Genomic DNA, 19,531 nt, shown 5'->3' on the forward strand with positions numbered 1-19,531 from the left:
CAAGCAGGGGGCAGATATGTGTGAGCAACTAATGCTGGGTGCTCAGTGTTTGGTATTTAATTGTGTAAAAATTGCCCAGATCCAAAGATATGCCCATGCTAAATTTGGTGTTTTAACATTAGCCTGGTTGTTATCAATAGAACTGAAGGTAGTTTGTGTGTGAGAATGGGATGTTCTCCTTAAATCAGTAGAGAAACCAGAAAGCCAACACCGAAGGATACTTTATTCTGGAAGGCAGGGGGTCACCACATAGGCCCGGGAATGTCAGGTTCACCTGAAGGTACTCCCTGTGCTACATCTGCATGCTTCTTTCTAGAGAATATGCACCCCCGGAGACGCTAATGTTCAGGGATCATACCGACAGCTAAGAAGAGAGCCATCTTCTGTCGGCCAGAAAACATCTGAAGCAGCAGCAGAATGAGTGCTGAAGTGTTTTATTCACCAGTGAAAGCTGTTTGCCGCTTCAAAGCAAGAGCTTTTTTGTGCAGATTTGTGGGTCACCTTGATGGTCACAAGTCCCTGAGCCAACATTCCTTCTGTCCTGTGAGCCCGGAACTCTGGTTCCGGAAGTGTCGATTTTTCAGCAGGACAATGCAAGTCCCAGTGCTGGCGTTACAATGGCATGAATTCAGGAAAACAACCTTGGGCGAGGTCTTGCTGTGAGAATCTTTTTTTTTAGGATCTATTCCAAAGGCCATCAGTGCTGACCACACCGATGCTATCGACAGGAGGCCACCAGGATCAGACCAACTTTACCACTTCACAGGAACTCCGTTGAAACACTCCCCAGCATTCAGGTAGGTCATACCTGAGGCAAACTAATTTTTATGATGTGACAGGTTGTTCAAAGAGTAGTTGTGTTAATACGGTAGGGACTTAACTTTCCTGAGAGTTTGTTGCAGAGAACTGTTGCAAAATGCTAAATTCACATACACTGTTTCACAAAGTACAGCGATATACAGTACTGTCGGACTACATACTACAGTACAGGGCGTGTATGATTAAGGGACATACAGTAACTCACCCTCCCATATTTGATACTTACCGAAGACGCATTGGCAGGTTAATTGGCATCTGGGGACCATCGGCCCTCAGAGGTGGGTGTGGGCATGTCTGTGTCTGTCTGCCCTGCAACCCTGGATTGAAAGGGGCTGGATGGAAGCTTCTACCCAATCAAGAGAATTGGCTAGGATATGGACGGATAACAGTTTTTCTGTTTTGTGTTTCTGTAGTGTTTGATTTCATATTTGGTGTCCTGGCAATTTCCTCCTCACTGAAACTCTGTTTTAGCGAGTACAGTGCCTTCTATGTCAAATGAAAACATGCCACCTGATGACCTTTTCCTCAGGGACAGGAACCTGTGGCTTTAATGCTGGTCACTGGGCTGGCCTCAGAGTTGAAAGACTGCTTCTTGTCCTTCCAGCGGAATGTGGGAACGCGCAGGCGTAGGGAATCCTGGCAAACAGTTACATGAGTGAATGATGTAACTTGAACTTTGATTGCAACGTGCTTCTGGGCAAAGTAAAGGTCCAAAAAATCAGGGAAAATCTGGAATAGGACAGCAGTGTGTACTGTAAGTGTCCCGAGTATTTCATTGAAGTTGTAGTAGCAATTGACTTCACCAAAACATCAGAAACTTTAAATTGTAATGTAAATGTAAATTAAAAAAAACATGAGACAGCTGTTCAGTTGTCACACTTTATTCACTGATAAGGAAGATTTCTTAAGACGGAAAATTCTTAGTACTGTTCAAGAAATGGTATAGCTTTGATACTCTAGAGATTATGCAGGCCTTATTTTTATTCAACTAAAAAATAGTGTTAATGCAGAACCTGTTTTTTCCAACTGGAGGTAAACTACAAAATTAGAACTTCAGATTCAGGTTATCTTTAAAAAGTATGTCCAGATACAAGTTTTTTTTTTATTTTGCCCAAATGAATTTCAGTTAACTCCCCCTAGTAATTAAATGCTGTTTGTATGTTACTCTCAAAGACTATTTGTATCATTTTTGATTAAAAAGGGCAGCACAGTTAAATATGTGCATTGTAGCAAAGGTCAAAATAGCCTTTTTAATTCTTCATTTTAAATGAACTCTGTAATACAACTAAATAAAACCACAGGGCAATAAGATCAATTCAAAACTAAGAATATTATGACCTCCTCTTAAAACTAATATTCAGGGAAAAATCATTAAACTATTTTGGCAGAAAACATTGTGTTATATATGCCTCCAGTGCGTACTTCCATAGTGTGATGGTTCCTTTCAGATTTTAAAATGTCTTAATGTCTTAATACATGAAATTGACAGTTAGTTTTTCATTTTTTGTTTGTTTTTTTATTTCAGATTTTTTTTTTTTGCTGGTCAACGATATAATTGTCAAGTCAAGTAGCAGACTCTTCTTCAGTTGTTCACCATTGCCTGTGGAAAGAATGGAGAAAAGATAGAACTTTTAGCTTTGCGGAACTAGATGCTCTAATTCATCTTCAAAGTCATAGTGAATTAGACATAAAGTTTTTGCTGTTTTAGCTGAAAATAAAGTTGTTTATGAGTTTTTTTTTCCACAGGCAACATGGTGGCGCAGGTTTAGCACTGGTTAGCCTCACAGCCCTGTGACACTGGGTAACAGTTTTGGACCTGGGGTCCTGTCTGTGTGGAGTTTGTATGTTCTCCTTGTGTTTGTGTGGGTTTCCTCCAGGTGCTCCAGTTTCCTCCTACAGTCCACAGACATACAGTACTGTGAGGTTAAATTAGCTTCTGAGAAAGCTGACCCCGGCGAGGGTGTGTGTGTGTCTGCCCTGTGATGGATTGGTGTCCAGTCTAGGGTGTGCCCTGCCTCGTGCCCAGTGCTTGCTGGGTAAGGCTTCGGCTCGCCCTGAATTGGATGAAGCCGTTGGAAAACGGATGGATGGATGTTTTTCCCAGTTCGCTATTTGCATGTCACTTTTTTCCTCTATTTTCTTTTTATTGACCGTTGATTGCAAAGCTAAGAACCAGGTGCTAAAGAAACGTCTTCTGGTGGAAAGGGTTGAATAGGGTCGCGGGGAGGGGGTCATGTGGCAGAGAAGCCATTTTTCCCGTTGCAGCTCTGGGGGAGGCGGTGGAGACGGCGTGACTGTGGCGGGACTCACGTTGTTGATCCAATCGATGTAGGCGCTGACGCGGGTGAAGACGGTGGGCTTCTTGGGGTAGTTGCAGCCCAGGCCGGAGCCGAAGCTCACGATACCGTGGACCTCCCAGGACCCATCACTGCCCTGGCAGTTCAGGGGGCCGCCGGAGTCTCCCTGGAGAGCAGAGAAATGCCGGTTCGTTCGAATCCTGCAAGCCGTTTCAGACAGAACGGTCTCCCCTTCAAAAGCGAGGTGCACGTGGAGCTCATGTGGAAGCAAAGCCTATGAATCCTCAAGGCCTGGTGTCCTTCACTGCTGTCTTACTCGCTATTTTTAAGAGCTCCGCAGATAAAACCACTGTCTAAGTTAAGACGCCCCATAACTGCACAGTCTAGTTTAGCGAAGCTGAAGATCGGAGAGGAGACTGAAAGGAAGTGACCATCGCTTGCCACCCAGCTGTTAATGCAACCAAAGCAGCTATGAACCTTTTTCTGTTCAAATGTCCATTTAAAAGCTGTGGACGCCCTAAAGGTTGCAAACTGACTAAAAACCCGGTGTTTAGTGGCTTGAAACATGGCTATTCATTTGTGAATTTCCTCTCGCAATAATACTGTAGCGCTTTTGGGTTCACGGGGGTATGCTTCCTTGCCGCTGCCACCTCAGGTCAGCCTTCCACTGCTGGGGCTCGAACCCAGGCCTCTGGCGTCACTCAACAGGGACCCAGCCAGTTGAGCTAAAGGGAGATCCGCCGGTGAGGTCCCTCTATTCACAGGGAAGGGCGGTGACGTCCCTGCGCTGGTAAGCCAGGTCACACAACCTGTAATGTCGGCCGTATGCGTTACAATACTACGTCTTCCTGTGCAGAGTTGCTCGGCCACAGCGTGCCTGGCAACCGATCCCAACCAGCCAGAACCTGGATGGTAAAAGTTTTTCTGAATTCGGAGCCGAGATCTTTTTTCACTTTGATATCTGAGCAGGTAATCCCTCAGGCCCAGGGGGGACTCACGTTGCAGCCCGACACCACCCCGTCCCCTCCTGCGCACACCATGGTGTCCTTCACCATGCTGCCCCACCAGTCCGGCTGCGTGCAGGTGGCGTAGTCGACGACGGGCAGCAGGGCCTGCTGCAGTGTGTCCGCAGCGGGGCCGTTAGCTGAGGAGACAAGGAGCACGCGCCTCGTTAGTGCTGCCCTCACACCAGGCCCAGGACGCACAGCGGGGTCTGGGGAGCTTGTAGCTCTTAGTGCTGTATTAAAGTAGAGGCATTCTTCCCTTTGTGTAAAACACAATCAAGCTGCAAAGCAATTCGTCACTGTTTTTAATATTGCTATTGGGCAGGACTGTGGCGTGATGGTGAGCATTGCTGCCTCACAGCACTGGGGCCCTGGGTTCAATTCCTGGGGTGCTGTCTGTGTGGAGTTTGTATGTTCTGTGTTCTCCAGGTGCTCCGATTTCTTCCCACAATATAAAGACACGCTGATAGGTTAACTGGCTTCCGGTGCGAGTGTGTGTGTGTTTGTGTCTGTCTGCCCTGCAGTTGACTGGCATCCCATCCAGGGTGTACCCTGCCTTGTGCCTGTCGCCTGCCAGGATAGACTCTGACTCCCCTATGACCCTGTACGGGACACATTGCTCATTCAAAATTGTCAGGACGAGTTCGTTGGCCTGAGTACAAGAGCTGAAGGCTGAGCCAGCCAGAAGGAACAGACCTAGTGACACAGGAGTGATGAGAGCCGGGAGACGGATACAGAATAAGTCAGACTCACTGTAGAGGCGCCCCCAGCCGGTGACGTAGCAGGCCTCATCCTGGAGCAGTATAGCCCCCGCGTCCGGGAGACAGGCGGTCATGATGGTGTCGCTGAGGGTCACGTGCTCCTGGAGCTTGACCAGGGCAATGTCGTTCCTGCGGAAGCACACAGGTCAGAGTGAGAGGACCAGCTCAGGGCTGGTTTGGCCTTCTTTTCATTTCATTTAACCAACTTCTCTCTTCATGGTCTGCCCGCCTCAATGTATTTTTCAATGCTCATATCATCCGGGGCTCCGTTTTCAATGCTACACGACCAGAGTGAGATGCTGCTTCCAGGCTGGAGAACGATCCTCCAGAACTGTATTGCCAGAACAGCTAGTTGCATGGAATATGGTTGGCTGAGCTCACACGATTGAAAGACATGCAATATAAAGTCAACAACATATAGCCGAAAAAAGACAGCATGCGTCCAACACATCTGCACAAACCGTTCTAGACACACACCAGTAATAAAATCAATAAGCGCGAGAGACTAATTCTCAGCCTTGCAATGCTTTAAAATGGAAGTGCTGAGTTTATGCCTCTCACAGCCTCGGGGTAGGTGATTTACTATGAGCTTTTCACTCAGGCCTTCCTTTCGCTCATCCCGGTGCTGTCTGCAGCCGGAGCCGTACGTACCGGATGAAGAGAGAATTCCACTTCTCGTGAACGATGATGGTGGCAGCTGGAATGGCCACAGATCCAGCTTCTTCCTGCTTCAGGTTGTACTTGCCCAGGACGACTCTGTAAGTGTTCCGGCTGCTGCAGAGCACCATGGGAAACGAAGAGGGGTCATTCGCTGGCTTTCCTTCCAACAGCATGTTTTGTTAATGATGAAGCCCGTCACGACGTACCAAGCCCGTAGTGGCGGATTCGGCACAGCTGATTGGCTAGAGCTTGACATGTATTTGCCTCTGTTCGGTTTACAACGTGGGGGGTGGGTTAGACACTTTGGTGTCTGAGCAGGTTATCTGTGTGTTTGTGTGCTGGTTCCCCAGATGAGCATCTCTCATCTCCTCCTGCTCTTACCTGATGCAGTGAGCAGCAGTGAGCACCCAGTTGGTAGCGATCAGAGTCCCGCCACAGGTGTGATACCAGTTATTATTCCTCGTGTACTGGAGAGAGATCTAGCGTCCGGAAAAGGAAGAAACAATTTTTTGTTTTAAGGTAGATCTTAGATTCCTTTAGCTGATTGTGCTCTCCCCCTGATGCCTCCATTTTGTGAATTTCAGTTAGACTTGGGCATGGAAATTAAAAACAGCAACGATAAACACAAACACTGCAATCAATCCAAATATTTTTCCCTGTAGTGTCTTTTAACTCTTTCACATAAGTTCTTGGATAAATTGGGTGTATAAAGAAAGGAAATGTGTGGTGATTGTGTGGAAATTATAGATCATAGAGTTGTGTTAACCTGAGATCCCACTGCTGATCAGAAGGTAGTATCAACTCTTAAATGGCCAATGTTAATATTTTGTAAGAATTAATGCGGTTGATAATTTAAGTGAATGTAAAACACCAGGCTTACAAACATGAAGTTCTGTACCCACAACCGCTGTGGAAATATTAAGTTTCACTGACTAATCACACGCAGTTAGAGCAAAAACCCTCAGACCTTGCAACCTCACTGCCCTGGGAGTCTGATACTCCCACAGTACAGTTCTATGATCTCACATTAACACAATCACCCATTTTACTTTCATACAAAGCACTGTGGGAGTGGGAAGCAAACCATACTGTCAACACATGTTTTCAAGAAAAGGCTGTCTGATATCCTAGGATCAGTTAACCTGCTAACCAAACAGGTCAGATGTGCAAGATTGCCTCTTCTCATTTTTTGTTTTTAATTACTCTGTGAAGCATATTTGTCTAATAGACTATTACTTCCCAAACCAGATAGGTACGATACTGAAAAACTGGGCTCGTATTTTGAACGTACTGTGTATTTAAATCACAAACAGCATATATCTGAACACATTTGGGTGAAAAATAGTAAAATCAGTTAAAGCAAAGTGTATGGATAGGTATATGAGAGGCCAATTCGAATGTAAAACCGACTTAGTTAATTCAGGTCTAGTTACTGTAGGTCTTGTTATAGTGCTCTGATTGCTTAGAAATGTATGTTAGCATGAACAACTCACACAGAGGAACTAATGCTTGTGAAGAGCACTACAGAAAATAAAGATCAGAAAAAATAAAGATTAGGTCTAATGCTACAGTAGTTTCACTGCTTAGAGCTGGGACACAGAGCTCAAACTAGCAAACAAATGCTTGTTGTCCAGAAGGGTAATCTGTTGTTTGAGGGAGAAAATGGTAGAAAGCATTAGTTTCCTAGAAAATTGTTGTAGTAAGTCTCTGAGTGTCACTCCAGAGTCAAAGGAAAAGTGTTAAATTTCAGATGAAATCCTTTAGGAATGATATTATAATGACGACACCTGTCAAGGAATAGGAGGTGGGTAGCAAGCCTGGTCTGGAACAGATCGTTGTGAAGAGAAGGAATGTCGGTTTGGTGAGAAAGGGGAGCAAGTAGCCCAGGGAGGAGGGGAAGGAATGAGGAAGGGATTTAGAAAAAGATTTAGCGGAGGGCATAGTGGGTCGCAGCAGAAGCAGTTCAGCTGGGTGGCTGCGTCAGCATGTCAACCCGAAGAGGGCTCCACAGCCGAAACGTTGTGTTTCCTTTCTTCTCTTTTCAGCCTGGAATAAACCCATGATCTGTTCCTTTGCAGCCTGCGCATGCTGACGCAGCTGCCCACCTGAGGTACTGCTTGTGTTGCTCACAGTCCAAAGCAGAGGGCGGCTTGAACAACACGCAGGTGAGAGGAGCGGCTCTTACCTGCCAGGGCCAGCTGTGCGGTCTGGCATCCTCACCCCCCACGACTCTGGTCACCACGGGGGCGAAGGTGGGCCGCCCACAGCCGTAAGCTTAGACACAGAGAACACCAACCGTCAAAGACTGGGAGCTATATAACACCAACACTTACTGCTGAGGACCCAACACTTAGCAGTTCCCATTCCACATCTCATCAGAGAGCAAACAATGGCACAGCCAGCTCAGGGGGAGGAAGAGGAATGTCTTCAATCTGGAAACTGACTCTGAGAGCGCGTACAAGTGTGACTCAATGATGCTTCCCAATCATCACGGCGGGTTTGAGAAACTCTGCACTAAATCTGAACTTCAGCTGTGACGCTTTTAAACTGCAAATATTACACTATCGGTTTATTTAATTTAATAGCAAATGCAAACCATTCTTATTAGATGCATAACTTTCGGAACTAGCTGTTGGAGGCTTAGAACACGAGAAACATTTAATTAATGTTGGAAATATCAGGAAATGAAGTATACCCAAACTCTCAGGGACTGTCAGACTAACACAATCTTCACAAACGAATAGCTTTTTGTTCTTGTTACTAAAGAGTACTATAAAATGAATTTGGACATTTACACATTACAAAGAATATCCAGGTTAAATATTCTTTTAACTTACCACCAGCAACAAGAAACGCAAGGAGCACGAACTTGATCATGGCTGCGTCTTCACGGTTTGGAACTGCGAGCTGCTCTTTTTAAACCCGCTGGATCTGTGCTGACAGTGAAGATTTCTGGGAAAGTTTATTTATCTCTCGATCCAAAGAAAAAACAACCTTGTAGATGAACTAAAAATAATATATTTCTTTGCATTTCAGTACTGTGCACTGCCCAAACCCTAACTTATCATCAGCTGTTCCTCCATGTGTTTCAGCTCTAAATTTTCTCACTTTCTTCTCTCATGAGTCAAAGATCAAAGTTTGAGGTAACCAAGAAGTGTATGTATGATGCACATTACTCCGAAAAAACAAAAGCTTCGGTGTTAAACTGAGTCACGGCTTAAGTGTTTATGAATTCCCTTACTCTCAATTGTAAGGTAAAGGTTTGATACTTTGCTTAAAGTTTGGGTTCAGTACTGTGGTTCAGCCCTCAGTAAAATACTGGATCGCTGCAGTCACTTTGGAGATGAAAACTGAAATAATGTAAGCTAAATATACAAAAATGCACGATGTTAAAATATGCATATTGAATTCTGTCATCAGTGAGCTGGACTACGTGAAGAAATGCATTTCTATTCATTATTTGTAAGCCTCGTTAGTCTTTTTATGCATGATGTATACCTCATGCAAAACAGAAAATATTCCAGGAACTAGGAGACAACCTCATTAAGACGGTTACCACCATAGATTTCACAAAATAATAATCTGGAAATGGAATGCATCCTCACTGATAACCATTCCTTAAGCAGGTAACACATTTTATATTATGAGGCCCAGGGTTTATGTCTTTTTTTCCTAATTTCTTATCAGAGGCTACAAAATGTGTCATAACAAGAAAGGCAGAGAAAGTATAGTAGTGTAGCAGTATGATCAATTGAATGAAAAACCCTTTGAAAACTGAAGTTATGATCAAAATAAAGGACAAAATGTTATTTAAAACATTTACTTAGTACCATCATCAAGGAACATAAGGAACACACACTTTTTCATGGTTGCCTCTCTGCCATTTAGAAATGACAACTACTGTTTGTAACACTCTGGATGTGTATGGATAACTTTAAAGATTTGCGGGAAAATATTGAAAGATCTAGGTGTGCCCAATTAAAGAAAAAAGTGCAAATAAATATGCAAAAAAAAAACGTTTTCTATCACATAGTGATAGTGATTCAATAGTGTGTACTGTGTAAACTCGCATATCACTATATTTTAACATTCCATATGTTTCCATGCTCATTTTTCTCACTCAGAATATGTTTCACTGAGTAAAGGTTATATTTTCCAGATATAAAATGCAACAGAAGACCTCCATCAGTATGTAACAATAATGTCTTCAATTTAAAACTGACTCATGGTTTTATTGCTGGCCTTAGTTTGTTGCTATCAGTTTAAACCCTTACGTTTAACAACATCTGTAATGTACTTGAAGTTGTTGGTGGTAAAAATCCCTTGAATGTGGAATATGATTTGAAACGTGTTCAATTCCTGCAAACATTTGATAATCTGACAATATTACTATCTAAAGTCTTCGACTTTTTGGATTGTTCTGGTTAATGTTTTCCCTACCATATGCAGAAACAATTCAGTTTTCTATTGAATTTCTAGCTATTTTGTTTTAGAATGACAGTACATTCTGATAAATCTGCATTTTAGATTAACTGCTATCACACCTCATGTCGACTGCTCTAATATAGTTTTCCTTGTTACCTTGAGTTGTTGTGATAGAGATTTTGAAGTGTCTGTGTAATGTAGTAAGAAGTCAAGGTTGTTATACTCATACTGTTGATGCTTACAACATACTGTATAGTACATTAACTGAAACACCTAAAGATGTAGAAGCAGTTGCAGTATAGCTAATATTAATAAGGGGAGTTTTCTAGAAGTGTGATCTGCCTCGAGCATATCCACCTTTTACCCTTGGATTGATTCACACTTACTGCCTTGTTGAAATCTCCATTCTGATCAAACATAAAGCTGCCTTCTGAGGGAATAAAGCAGTAACCCTCAACAAGAGCACCGTGCAGATGTGGTTGCAGAGATATGATCCAGTTGAAATCAGTCTAAAATTGTCAAATGTTGTAAATGCTCACTTACTTTTTTAAAATAATGGCATCACGTTTTTATAACTTTTTTTTAAACAATTTTGTATGTGACTTTAGGATGACATGCAGCCTTGCTTGGAATGAAGGCATTTCTTCTCATAGCCTGCCCTAATGCCCCAAGCCTTTCCACATAATATGAATTACAAATATGATTTTAGGAAAAGACAATTTTACAAATGGTTGCCAGCCTCAGAAACCTGGGCCGTGACACTGGGCTGAGATCACACGACTGCTCTCTTCCCTCATGGCCACTGAGAAAGAAAGCAAAAATAAAAAAATCACTCTTCCACGCACACAATTTAGAATAAGAAGTTAAATCTGTCCAGTTTGTCTCTTTTTAAGAAGAAGCCAGAGCCCCCTACTGAAAACTCATACAAAACTGTTGTAGGTAGAACATGACAGACACCTGAGGCAGGAAGTGAACATTTGACCCCTGGACTTGGGGCAGCTGTGCTATCGCTACCCCTTCTTGGGAGAATATTAAGTGTGAAACAGCAATAAATCAGTTAGTTGGGTTTATACAGAAGGGTGTGTGAACATGACTGTGCCTGTTTGGTATTATATAATAGAATGTAATCATTCTATTAGTAAAATTGACTTTTTGTTTTTTATCTTATAGCATTTGGTGGTAAAGGTACAGTTGTGGAACGATGACATCCCATGAAGCATAGTTCTTGCAAAGATCACATGCTTGCACGAGTACTTGTTCGTGTTTGGGCAAGAATTAGCTGTGACAGTTGTGCACTTTGTGCACTATGCACTGTGAACTGTTTAAAATGCATCTTATTCTGCACAGGGTGTAAGAGCTTCAAGGCTGTGAAAGTTTCACCTGGCAATGATAAATGCAGTTACATGTAAACAGAAAGTATGTGCCAATGGAAAATAGTTAAATCGTAAGAAAAACTGGCGAGATTACAGAATACTGTCAGTTTTTCAATATTTCCTACAAATAATGTAATTACTGATCACAAGAGTCTACATTTTTAATCCATCTGTTCATTCTGCATGGCTGCTGGCTAATGACACCTTGCACTGTTAATGTCACAGCTCTTCTCCGTTTCACCCAGTAAAACTGTGATGGATATTTTGCCAAATATTTTGTGCCTATGTGTTGTTCTCTAGTTTCTCCTTTTTGTCCTCATGTCTGAGGAAAGGTTAAAGGTTAGACCTTTATAAATATATATTTATGGACCAATAGATGTACTGAAATCTCCGCCATATTTCTTTCTTTGTGACATTTATGCCCGTTTGGATGGGGCACTGGTGTTCCTTTTGAAACAAAACGTGATGGGTTGGGTTTCAACTGAAGGAGAACTAATTTAAACAGGGCATGTTATGCATGGACTTCTAGAGGGTTTAAACTAAAGAACTGGGAGGGAGAGAAATTCAGTGTGGTAAAACAGGCCCGGGAAACTGGACAGATTTAACATTAATAGGTAATGAATAGAGAATTAATTAATAGAGAATTAATAGGTACGAAATGTACAGCCTGGTTAATCAACAGAGACACTAGAGCACAATTGTAAATAGATCACAAAGTACAATCGCTTACACCTTAAAGTGCTTACTGTGTATTCCTTGTTTAATGATCGTTGTCTGTCTGAGTTCTTCCTTACACTGCTGGATCTTGGCATCGACTCGAGAAAAGTCTTGCCTCTCCACATAGACTTAATTGATTTGGTACTAGTGTTTCTACTCATCAGGCATTGGGCATGTAAGATTTCTCGGAACCGATTCATTGTTTAACTCAAAGCCGTGGGAGCTGTTAAGGGTGTCAGTTTGGATGGTTTCCCTCTAACTTCAGTATAGGACAACAGAGAGCACAAGCAAGAGGAAAGGCTTTGAATTTAGCAGTGTCCCAGGTGTGGAGTACCACCACTGCTCTGTACTGGGAGCATTGTTTTTGCTTATTTTCTGTACATAGATGACAGGTGGATCGATATGTAGAATATTTGTCATATTTTCTTACAATATAAAGCTTGGAGGATTAGCCAAACCAGTGATGCAGTTAGATCAATAAGGGAAGATATAGGTAGAATTCAGAAGTGTGTTTTTGCATACAGATGAGAAACATGACACACAATTAATCTATGCCACAATCATAAGTAATCAATTGGAATCAGTAAGCAAACCTTAGCAAAAAGACTTCCGGGCTATGCTAGATTTCTCTAACTTTTAGAGAAAGGTATGTGAAGAGCATCAATATTTCTCAGTTTGCTAATTAATGAGTTAATTTTTAAACTGAACATAGAGGTAAGTACATTTATTTTTAGGGTGTTTATCTGCAAGGTTAAATAAATGTGATAATATTTCTCTTGACAGGCAGGTGATAACATGAGTGATAACATAAATGCCAAACTTTTTTTTTCTCTTTTCGTTTTAATTTCTGTCCCCACATGTGCCCTTCTTGTATAAAAGAGCATCATCCATTCTCCAAACCCAAGACGCAGTCATGCTGAAGTTTGTCATCCTTGTGCTTTTTGCTGCTGGTGGTAGGTGAACATTAAAAATGAATAAAGTTCAATTTAACTTGATTGATTTTTAAAAACCTCTCTTCGTTTCCCATCCTGTTATCTTAGGTGAATTGTATCTGACAATAATTTGCAAAGCTCTTTATCATGGCTTATTTTACTATTTTTGAAACGTGTGATGCATATTCTAATCCTTATTACATAGGTTGCACTTGCTTATCATCTCTATTATTTCAGTATTTCAGTGGTCATTTGAAACTGTTTCCGAACTTTCAAATGATAGAAAAATATAGACTAGTGATGCACAATGAATTGCTTCCGATTTGGGTCCTAAAGAAAGTCTTCTCTAATTGGTGTGAAGAGCAATCAATCCTTCCATTTCCTAACCACTTCTTCCAATTCAGGGTCGCAGGGGAGCTGGAGTCTATCCCAGCAAGCACTGGGCACGAGGCAGGGTACACCCTGGATGGGACGCCAGTCCATCGCAGGGCCCCACAGAGGCACAAACACACACACTCACGCCAGGGCCAATTAACCTACAGGTAGCAGTATGCTCCATGTAGGAGGAACCTGGAGAACACGGAGGAAACCCACATGAACATGGGGAGAACATACAAACTCCACACAGACAGCACCCCAGGAATTGAACCCAGCCACTGAGCAACCTTGCCACCTGTGCAGAAAAATTATGACTTCAAAATAAGTTATGGGGTGTTGCTGCTTGGACTATCATCCATTGTTGCTGGACTATAATTAGAAGTTGGGATGGGCTTCTGGGCTATAATCAGAAGATACTCTACCCTTTTTTTTTGTGCAGAAGAGGTCGATAGCTCAGAATGACTAGTAACCCCTATTTGAGATGTGGAATGGGAACTGCTAAGTGTTGGGTCCTCAGCAGTAAGTGTTGGTGTTATATAGCTCCCAGTCTTTGACGGTCGGTGTTCTCTGTGTCTAAGCTTACGGCTGTGGGCGGCCCACCTTCGCCCCCGTGGTGACCAGAGTCGTGGGGGGTCAGGACGCCAGACCGCACAGCTGGCCCTGGCAGGTAAGAGCTGCTCCTCTCACCTGCGTGTTGTTCAAGCCGCCCTCTGCTTTGGACTGTGAGCAACACAAGCAGTAGTTTCCTAGTTGGAGCTCTGTATGCTAACTCTAAGCAGTGAAACTACTGTAGCACTAGACCGAGTCAATCGATTGATATGTCTTTGCTGTAGCTCATTACAGATTGCCACAAAGCGCTTGCAGAATAATCTCTTCTGTAAAAAAAAAAAAAAACATCCAAATTGTCTGTTTAAGCCAGTAATGTTTATGCAGCTGAGGAGCAAAGACCCTACAGCCATCAGCTGATACAGCTGCAGTTTGTTAGCTGGTCTGATTAGCTTGCTGTGCATCACCTTTCAGAAGGAAGTTCCTAGTGATGAGCAGATTCAGTCAATGGATTACGAACAGGGTCTGTGTTTTGCAGGTTTGACTTTCTAAGTCCGGATGTGAAGTGGAAAAGAAAAGGCTTTTGCAGAGAGAGCCGAAAGGATCTAAAAGGGCTGAATCTTTGGTGATTTTTTTCTTCTTTTCCGGGCGTTAGATCTCTCTCCAGTACACGAGGAATAATAACTGGTATCACACCTGCGGCGGGACTCTGATCGCGTCCAACTGGGTCCTCACTGCTGCGCACTGCATCAGGTAAGAGCAGGAGGAGAGGGAGACTTCTGCTGAGGGGACTGCACACACATTAACAAGAGCCTTCGGGCTCTCATCTCCGGGCTGTATGACTCATCCCTAGGTCACTGGAGGAGCTGCTTGACAGATGATTATGTAACTAGGCAAAGAGGAGAATCCCTCTACAATTTACTTAATTTTAAGTTATAGTTATCAAACATAGTATCCAGACAGTTAGACCTTTGATGATTGCTGTGTGCCACAGGATGCTTTGAAAGATACATTATCCGTACCTAATGTAGGGTCTATTTTGTGCGTGCAATAAAAATAAATTGGTAGCGATTCATTTCTGACCTGTCTGCAGTTTTTCCACTCACTGTCCACTTCTCGTCGTCACCCTGCAGCAGCAGCAACACCTACAGGGTGGTCCTGGGCAAGTACAACCTGAAGGAGTCAGAGCCCGGATCTGCGGCCATCCGTGCGGCTAAGATCGTCGTCCATGAGAACTGGAACTCTTACTACATCTGGTGTGTATGGGCGGCAACGTCCTCCTTCAAGGGGAAAAAACTCTTGACCGGGCGGTGTTAGGAATGAAAAGGAAAAGTGTTTTAAGGCTCTCGCGCTCCTGTCCATCAGTTACATCACTATTACAACAACATTTTAACTGCAGAAAGGGGAAATGAATGAACGACCGAGCCTTGAGGTTTGCCCGGGCCTGTTGTCCTCACTCCAGGCTCTGTGTTCCTCAGGAATGACATCGCCCTGGTGAAGCTCCAGACTCCCGTGACCATCAGTGACACCATCATGCCTGCCTGTCTTCCTGACGCTGGGGTCATCCTGCCCAACAGAGCACCATGCTACGTCACCGGCTGGGGCCGTCTCTGGAGTGAGTGCGGGGTGGGGGGGGGTTGATTCAGGCTTGTCTGTTGTTTTGGTGCAAGTTAGTGCAAATGTTCACATACTCACAAGTTAGTGCACTTAGTGCAAGTGTTCACATTACTCCTATCCTGGAGTCCTTGCACTGGCTTCCGGTCAAATTTCGCGTAGACTTTTAAATCCTCATGCTCACCTATAAGGATTTACATGGCTTGGCACCTCAATACCTGTCTGAACTTTTATCGCCCTACTCCCCACCTTGCAACCTCCGCTCTTCAAATTCTGCCCTCCTTACTGTCCCCCACGCCCGTCTACATTGTATGGGCGACAGGGCCTTCTCCTGCTATGCCCCCAATCTCTGGAACTCTTTGCCCAAGGATATTAGAGAGTCACCTTCTCTAAACTCCTTCAAATCTAGACTCAAAACCTTCTTCTTCAGAAAAGCCTTTACTTAACTGGTTCCATCCTTCACCCCTCTGCTCTTCTTAATACCACCTTCCATGGTCTCCTCTATTGTTCTTGTTGTATTGGTATAATTTTATTTGTGTCCTATCTTGTGAAATCTTCTTAATTATTGTTGTAGTCTTCTTATTCATTGTTATTATCATCCTGTAAAGCGCTTTGAGAAGCCACCTTTAAAGGCGCTATATAAAATAAAGTTTATTATTATTATTATTTTAGCATCAGCACTGACCCTCCTTGAGTACGACCTCAGTGTGCTGCAATGGTTGTGTTAGCTGTGGTAGCCTTGGTGTAGGAATATACCGGTTGTTTTAAGCCAGTCCTTTTTATTTGATTAATCAGTTTTAACATAGTCTTTAAATAGTGCGCAAATGAACATGAATTCATCTTATGAGATTAATTAGAAAGAATTCTTCCCAGTGTTTTTAAAGGGCATAAAGTCAACATTACTAATTACAAGGCGCACGAGCTCTGCGTGAGTAAAAGATCAGCACCTGGCGGATGTGTTTGGTGTCGGGGCTCTGCAGCTGGCACTGGGGGTTGACCCTGATGGGCAGCCGTTTGTCTTCTCAGCGAACGGACCCCTGGCGGACGCCCTGCAGCAGGCCCTGCTGCCCGTCGTCGACCACGCCACCTGCACGCAGCCGGACTGGTGGGGCAGCACGGTGAAGACCACCATGGTGTGCGCAGGAGGGGATGGGCAGCTGTCCAGCTGCAACGTGAGTCTCGGGATGAGTGCCCTTCAGTGAAAATCGTTTTCTATCTCCAATGATTTCCTAGAATACATAAAAGCGGGTATTTGGACTATGGCCACATCACTACAATACCCTAAGATTTATCCTTGCGCTAAGATTTATCACAGCCTACACCTTAAATGTGCCTTACCATACTTGATTAGGGTGTGTATCTTCAGTTTATTTCAAGGTTTACGAGGAATGTGAGAGGAAAGTGTCATGGATGTCAGGAGGGACAACCGTAGAATGGCAGGAGAGCGAAATAGACCCTATGCCTAGCGGTGAGACAGTGGTTAGCCCGGGCTTAGCTGTTCAGGAAATGCCGTATAGAAACCTATGCCCTAAGGTTGCAGACGTGGGGCGACCTGGTGCTTGGCGGGTTTCAGGACATCCGAACCTCAATGCTGAGCGCAGGAGCAGAAGCAGGAAATAAATAGGCTACACAACGAGACACACCAGAAAGACATGAATCGCAGAGAACTAGGAACAGGAGAGAAGTAGAGCCATAAAAACATGAAATTCTGCAAACGAGAGGCCAATTGTTTGTTTGCTCGTAGCTAAATGACCCGAGGATACCAGGTGTTTCACGAAGGAGGCCAGGGTATCAGCTTCAAAAAGCAGCTCGTTTCAATCTCCAGTAACTGCCTGCACAAAGAAATGCTTCCTGTTCTGGTCTGGTTCTGAAGACCTGCTGTTGTACAACAATGCTGTGCAGCTCTACCTGACTTTCGAAAGGAGGCCTTGTTGTGAAGGTGTCACACGTCACTGTGTTGTCCAGGGAGACTCTGGCGGCCCCCTGAACTGCCAGGGCAGTGATGGGTCCTGGGAGGTCCACGGTATCGTGAGCTTCGGCTCCAGCCTGGGCTGCAACTACCCCAAGAAGCCCTCTGTCTTCACCCGCGTCAGCGCCTACATCAGCTGGATCAACAACGTGAGTCCAGACAAACGTAGCTACATGCTGGAGTTCGCATTTCTGTGCTGCTTTCTTGCAATACTATTTAGAAAACGATGACCTAGTTTAGCTGGAATACTTAACAAAGCTACAAAAGTATCAACAATGAAGAACAAGGGAGAATATGTTCAAAGAATAGTACTTTGAACACAAGGCAAAAAAATGAACAGGAAAAATATAATTTCACTATGTGAATAAACTGTTCTTGGTTCATCTTGCCCTCTTGCATCACAGCTGTCCTAAGAGATACACACAACCTCTGCTAATCCATCCATATTGAATGCTATCGTATTTGGAAGCACGCTCAAATCACAGTACGGCTTTGCATAGCCAAATTATTGCATTTGTATGCATTTGCTCAGCTAAAGGAGGGTTTTGTTTTTCCTTTCACAGGTTATGGTTAGAAACTAAAGAAGAGTGCAGTCCACACTACTGCTGATGAACGAAAGAACTGTATGACAAATAAAATAATGTGAATAAATAGCACTGTCAACTACCTCCACTTCTTCAAACGTTCTGGTTTTTTGTAGCTGAATGGAAATGCCCACTTCACTAGTCACTGGCGTAGCCTCGGTTTCTTGTGATGTTGAAAGCAGAGTTGACAACAGGAATATGAATCCACTCAGCACAGAAGGCTTTTCCTCAGCGTATTACCACCAAAGCACTCCAGGAACACTGTGTGGGAAGCCTTCATATATACTTTTGTCACGAATGGTGACCCCTAAATGCAGGAACTGCTTTTGAAAGTCAGCCATCTACGCCACTTAGCAATTATAAGGGTGCTAGGACCCTTCACCCCACTCCCTGTAACAGGTTCTCTATATCTCCCAGAACCACCAGTGCACCCACAGACCAGCACCAGACACCAGTATTGCCCCCTTTATTCTCTAGTAATTCCCACACTCCTCACTGTCTACTGAACAACACAGAGCCCACGGCCCACCAGGCTTCTCCAAGCACACACTCGATTGCCAGAGGTTCACACAGCCTGTTTAAGGAGGAAAAGAAACGGTACATGGAAGTCCTCTCTCCCTATACAGAACAAGCCTACATTACATACATTACAGCAGTTCTAATTGCCAGAGACTTGCTTTGCTATGCAGGTACCGTTGAGGACATCTCTGTGGAAACAGTCAGTGCTATGGAGCATATGCTGCAGAAACACGTAATAACATAAGAATTGTTATCAACCACTATGTCCATCTTGGTCATTTGGTGGTTAGTAGCTAATTTAACCCAGGCTCTCTTCCAGACATTTCTTAAAAGAAGCCAGCTTGTTCCAGACTCCCACCACCCTTTGGGTAAAGAAAGTACCTCCTGCTCCCAGTTTTAAATACATGACCCATGTTCCCACAGCCCTTTGCGTCCTCTTGGGTTGGACATGTCTCCTGACCTCATTGTAGCATTGGCTGTAGAATTTACAGAGACCGTCTGCTTTTCCTTCAGCTGGTCTGAAGAGCAGCTGTCTTAAACAATCTCAAGTTTCTGTTGTTTTGACAAAACCACCTCTTCGCCTTTCCAAATGTTTTATTCTGTGCCCTGCAGTCCACCCTGTATTTGTCCATGTGTGCCGTTGTAATAAGGATTTGACAGGGAGCTGAACTCCACCCTGCAGTGGTTTCCTCAGTGATATATAAATCGCTTATCAAATGTTTACATCGTTGCTCTGGGAGCTGCAACAAGCTATCATCAGCTTCTTCCACTCTAATACATACATAAAAAATATTGAATATTTGACGTTACTGTAAAGCATATAATTCCTTAATATTATTTGTAAATCATTTAATTAACTTCATTATATGTTTTTTTCTGGGTTAATGTTTTAAGGTTAGAGCATTTGGAATGCAAATTACCTGTGTAAGGATG

General features: G+C 43.6%; 2 protein-coding genes across 2 annotated transcripts; one reads left to right on the forward strand and one right to left on the reverse strand.

Annotated features, from left to right (window-relative positions):
• Positions 1 to 1,684: 1,684 nt before the first annotated feature.
• On the reverse strand, positions 1,685 to 8,532 carry LOC148641976 (chymotrypsin-like elastase family member 2A). Its single transcript, XM_088617614.1, has 8 exons — positions 8,379 to 8,532; positions 7,727 to 7,815; positions 5,923 to 6,020; positions 5,533 to 5,655; positions 4,874 to 5,010; positions 4,115 to 4,260; positions 3,130 to 3,282; positions 1,685 to 2,419 (listed from the first exon to the last, which is right to left on the reverse strand). The coding sequence occupies exons 1-8, from the start codon at positions 8,416 to 8,418 to the stop codon at positions 2,402 to 2,404; spliced, it is 804 nt and encodes a 267-aa protein (XP_088473740.1). The 5' UTR covers positions 8,419 to 8,532; the 3' UTR covers positions 1,685 to 2,401.
• Positions 8,533 to 12,935: 4,403 nt separating this feature from the next.
• On the forward strand, positions 12,936 to 18,177 carry LOC148641977 (chymotrypsin-like elastase family member 2A). Its single transcript, XM_088617615.1, has 8 exons — positions 12,936 to 13,009; positions 13,945 to 14,033; positions 14,568 to 14,665; positions 15,046 to 15,168; positions 15,391 to 15,527; positions 16,553 to 16,698; positions 17,492 to 17,644; positions 18,059 to 18,177. Exons 1-8 carry the CDS (start codon positions 12,970 to 12,972, stop codon positions 18,074 to 18,076), a joined length of 804 nt encoding a protein of 267 aa, XP_088473741.1. The 5' UTR covers positions 12,936 to 12,969; the 3' UTR covers positions 18,077 to 18,177.
• The last annotated feature ends 1,354 nt before the right edge of the window (positions 18,178 to 19,531 follow it).

This window comes from Lepisosteus platostomus, chromosome 23 (assembly GCF_059453375.1).
Source record: "Lepisosteus platostomus isolate fLepPlt1 chromosome 23, fLepPlt1.hap1, whole genome shotgun sequence".
In the NCBI taxonomy this organism is placed as follows: Eukaryota; Metazoa; Chordata; class Actinopteri; order Semionotiformes; family Lepisosteidae; genus Lepisosteus; species Lepisosteus platostomus.

What these genes read in the sequence shown, in the direction of transcription:
- LOC148641977 (XM_088617615.1), top strand. Translation starts at nt 12,970, where the DNA reads ATGCTGAAGTTTGTCATCCTTGTGCTTTTTGCTGCTGGTG. An exon ending in TGGAACTCTTACTACATCTG is followed by an intron (nt 15,169 to 15,390) that starts GTGTGTATGGGC and finishes TGTGTTCCTCAG; the next exon opens with GAATGACATCGCCCTGGTGA. An exon ending in CGGCTGGGGCCGTCTCTGGA is followed by an intron (nt 15,528 to 16,552) that starts GTGAGTGCGGGG and finishes TTGTCTTCTCAG; the next exon opens with CGAACGGACCCCTGGCGGAC.
- LOC148641976 (XM_088617614.1), bottom strand. Translation starts at nt 8,418, where the DNA reads ATGATCAAGTTCGTGCTCCTTGCGTTTCTTGTTGCTGGTG. An exon ending in TGCGTTTCTTGTTGCTGGTG is followed by an intron (nt 7,816 to 8,378) that starts GTAAGTTAAAAG and finishes TCTGTGTCTAAG; the next exon opens with CTTACGGCTGTGGGCGGCCC. An exon ending in TGGAATTCTCTCTTCATCCG is followed by an intron (nt 5,011 to 5,532) that starts GTACGTACGGCT and finishes GTGCTTCCGCAG; the next exon opens with GAACGACATTGCCCTGGTCA.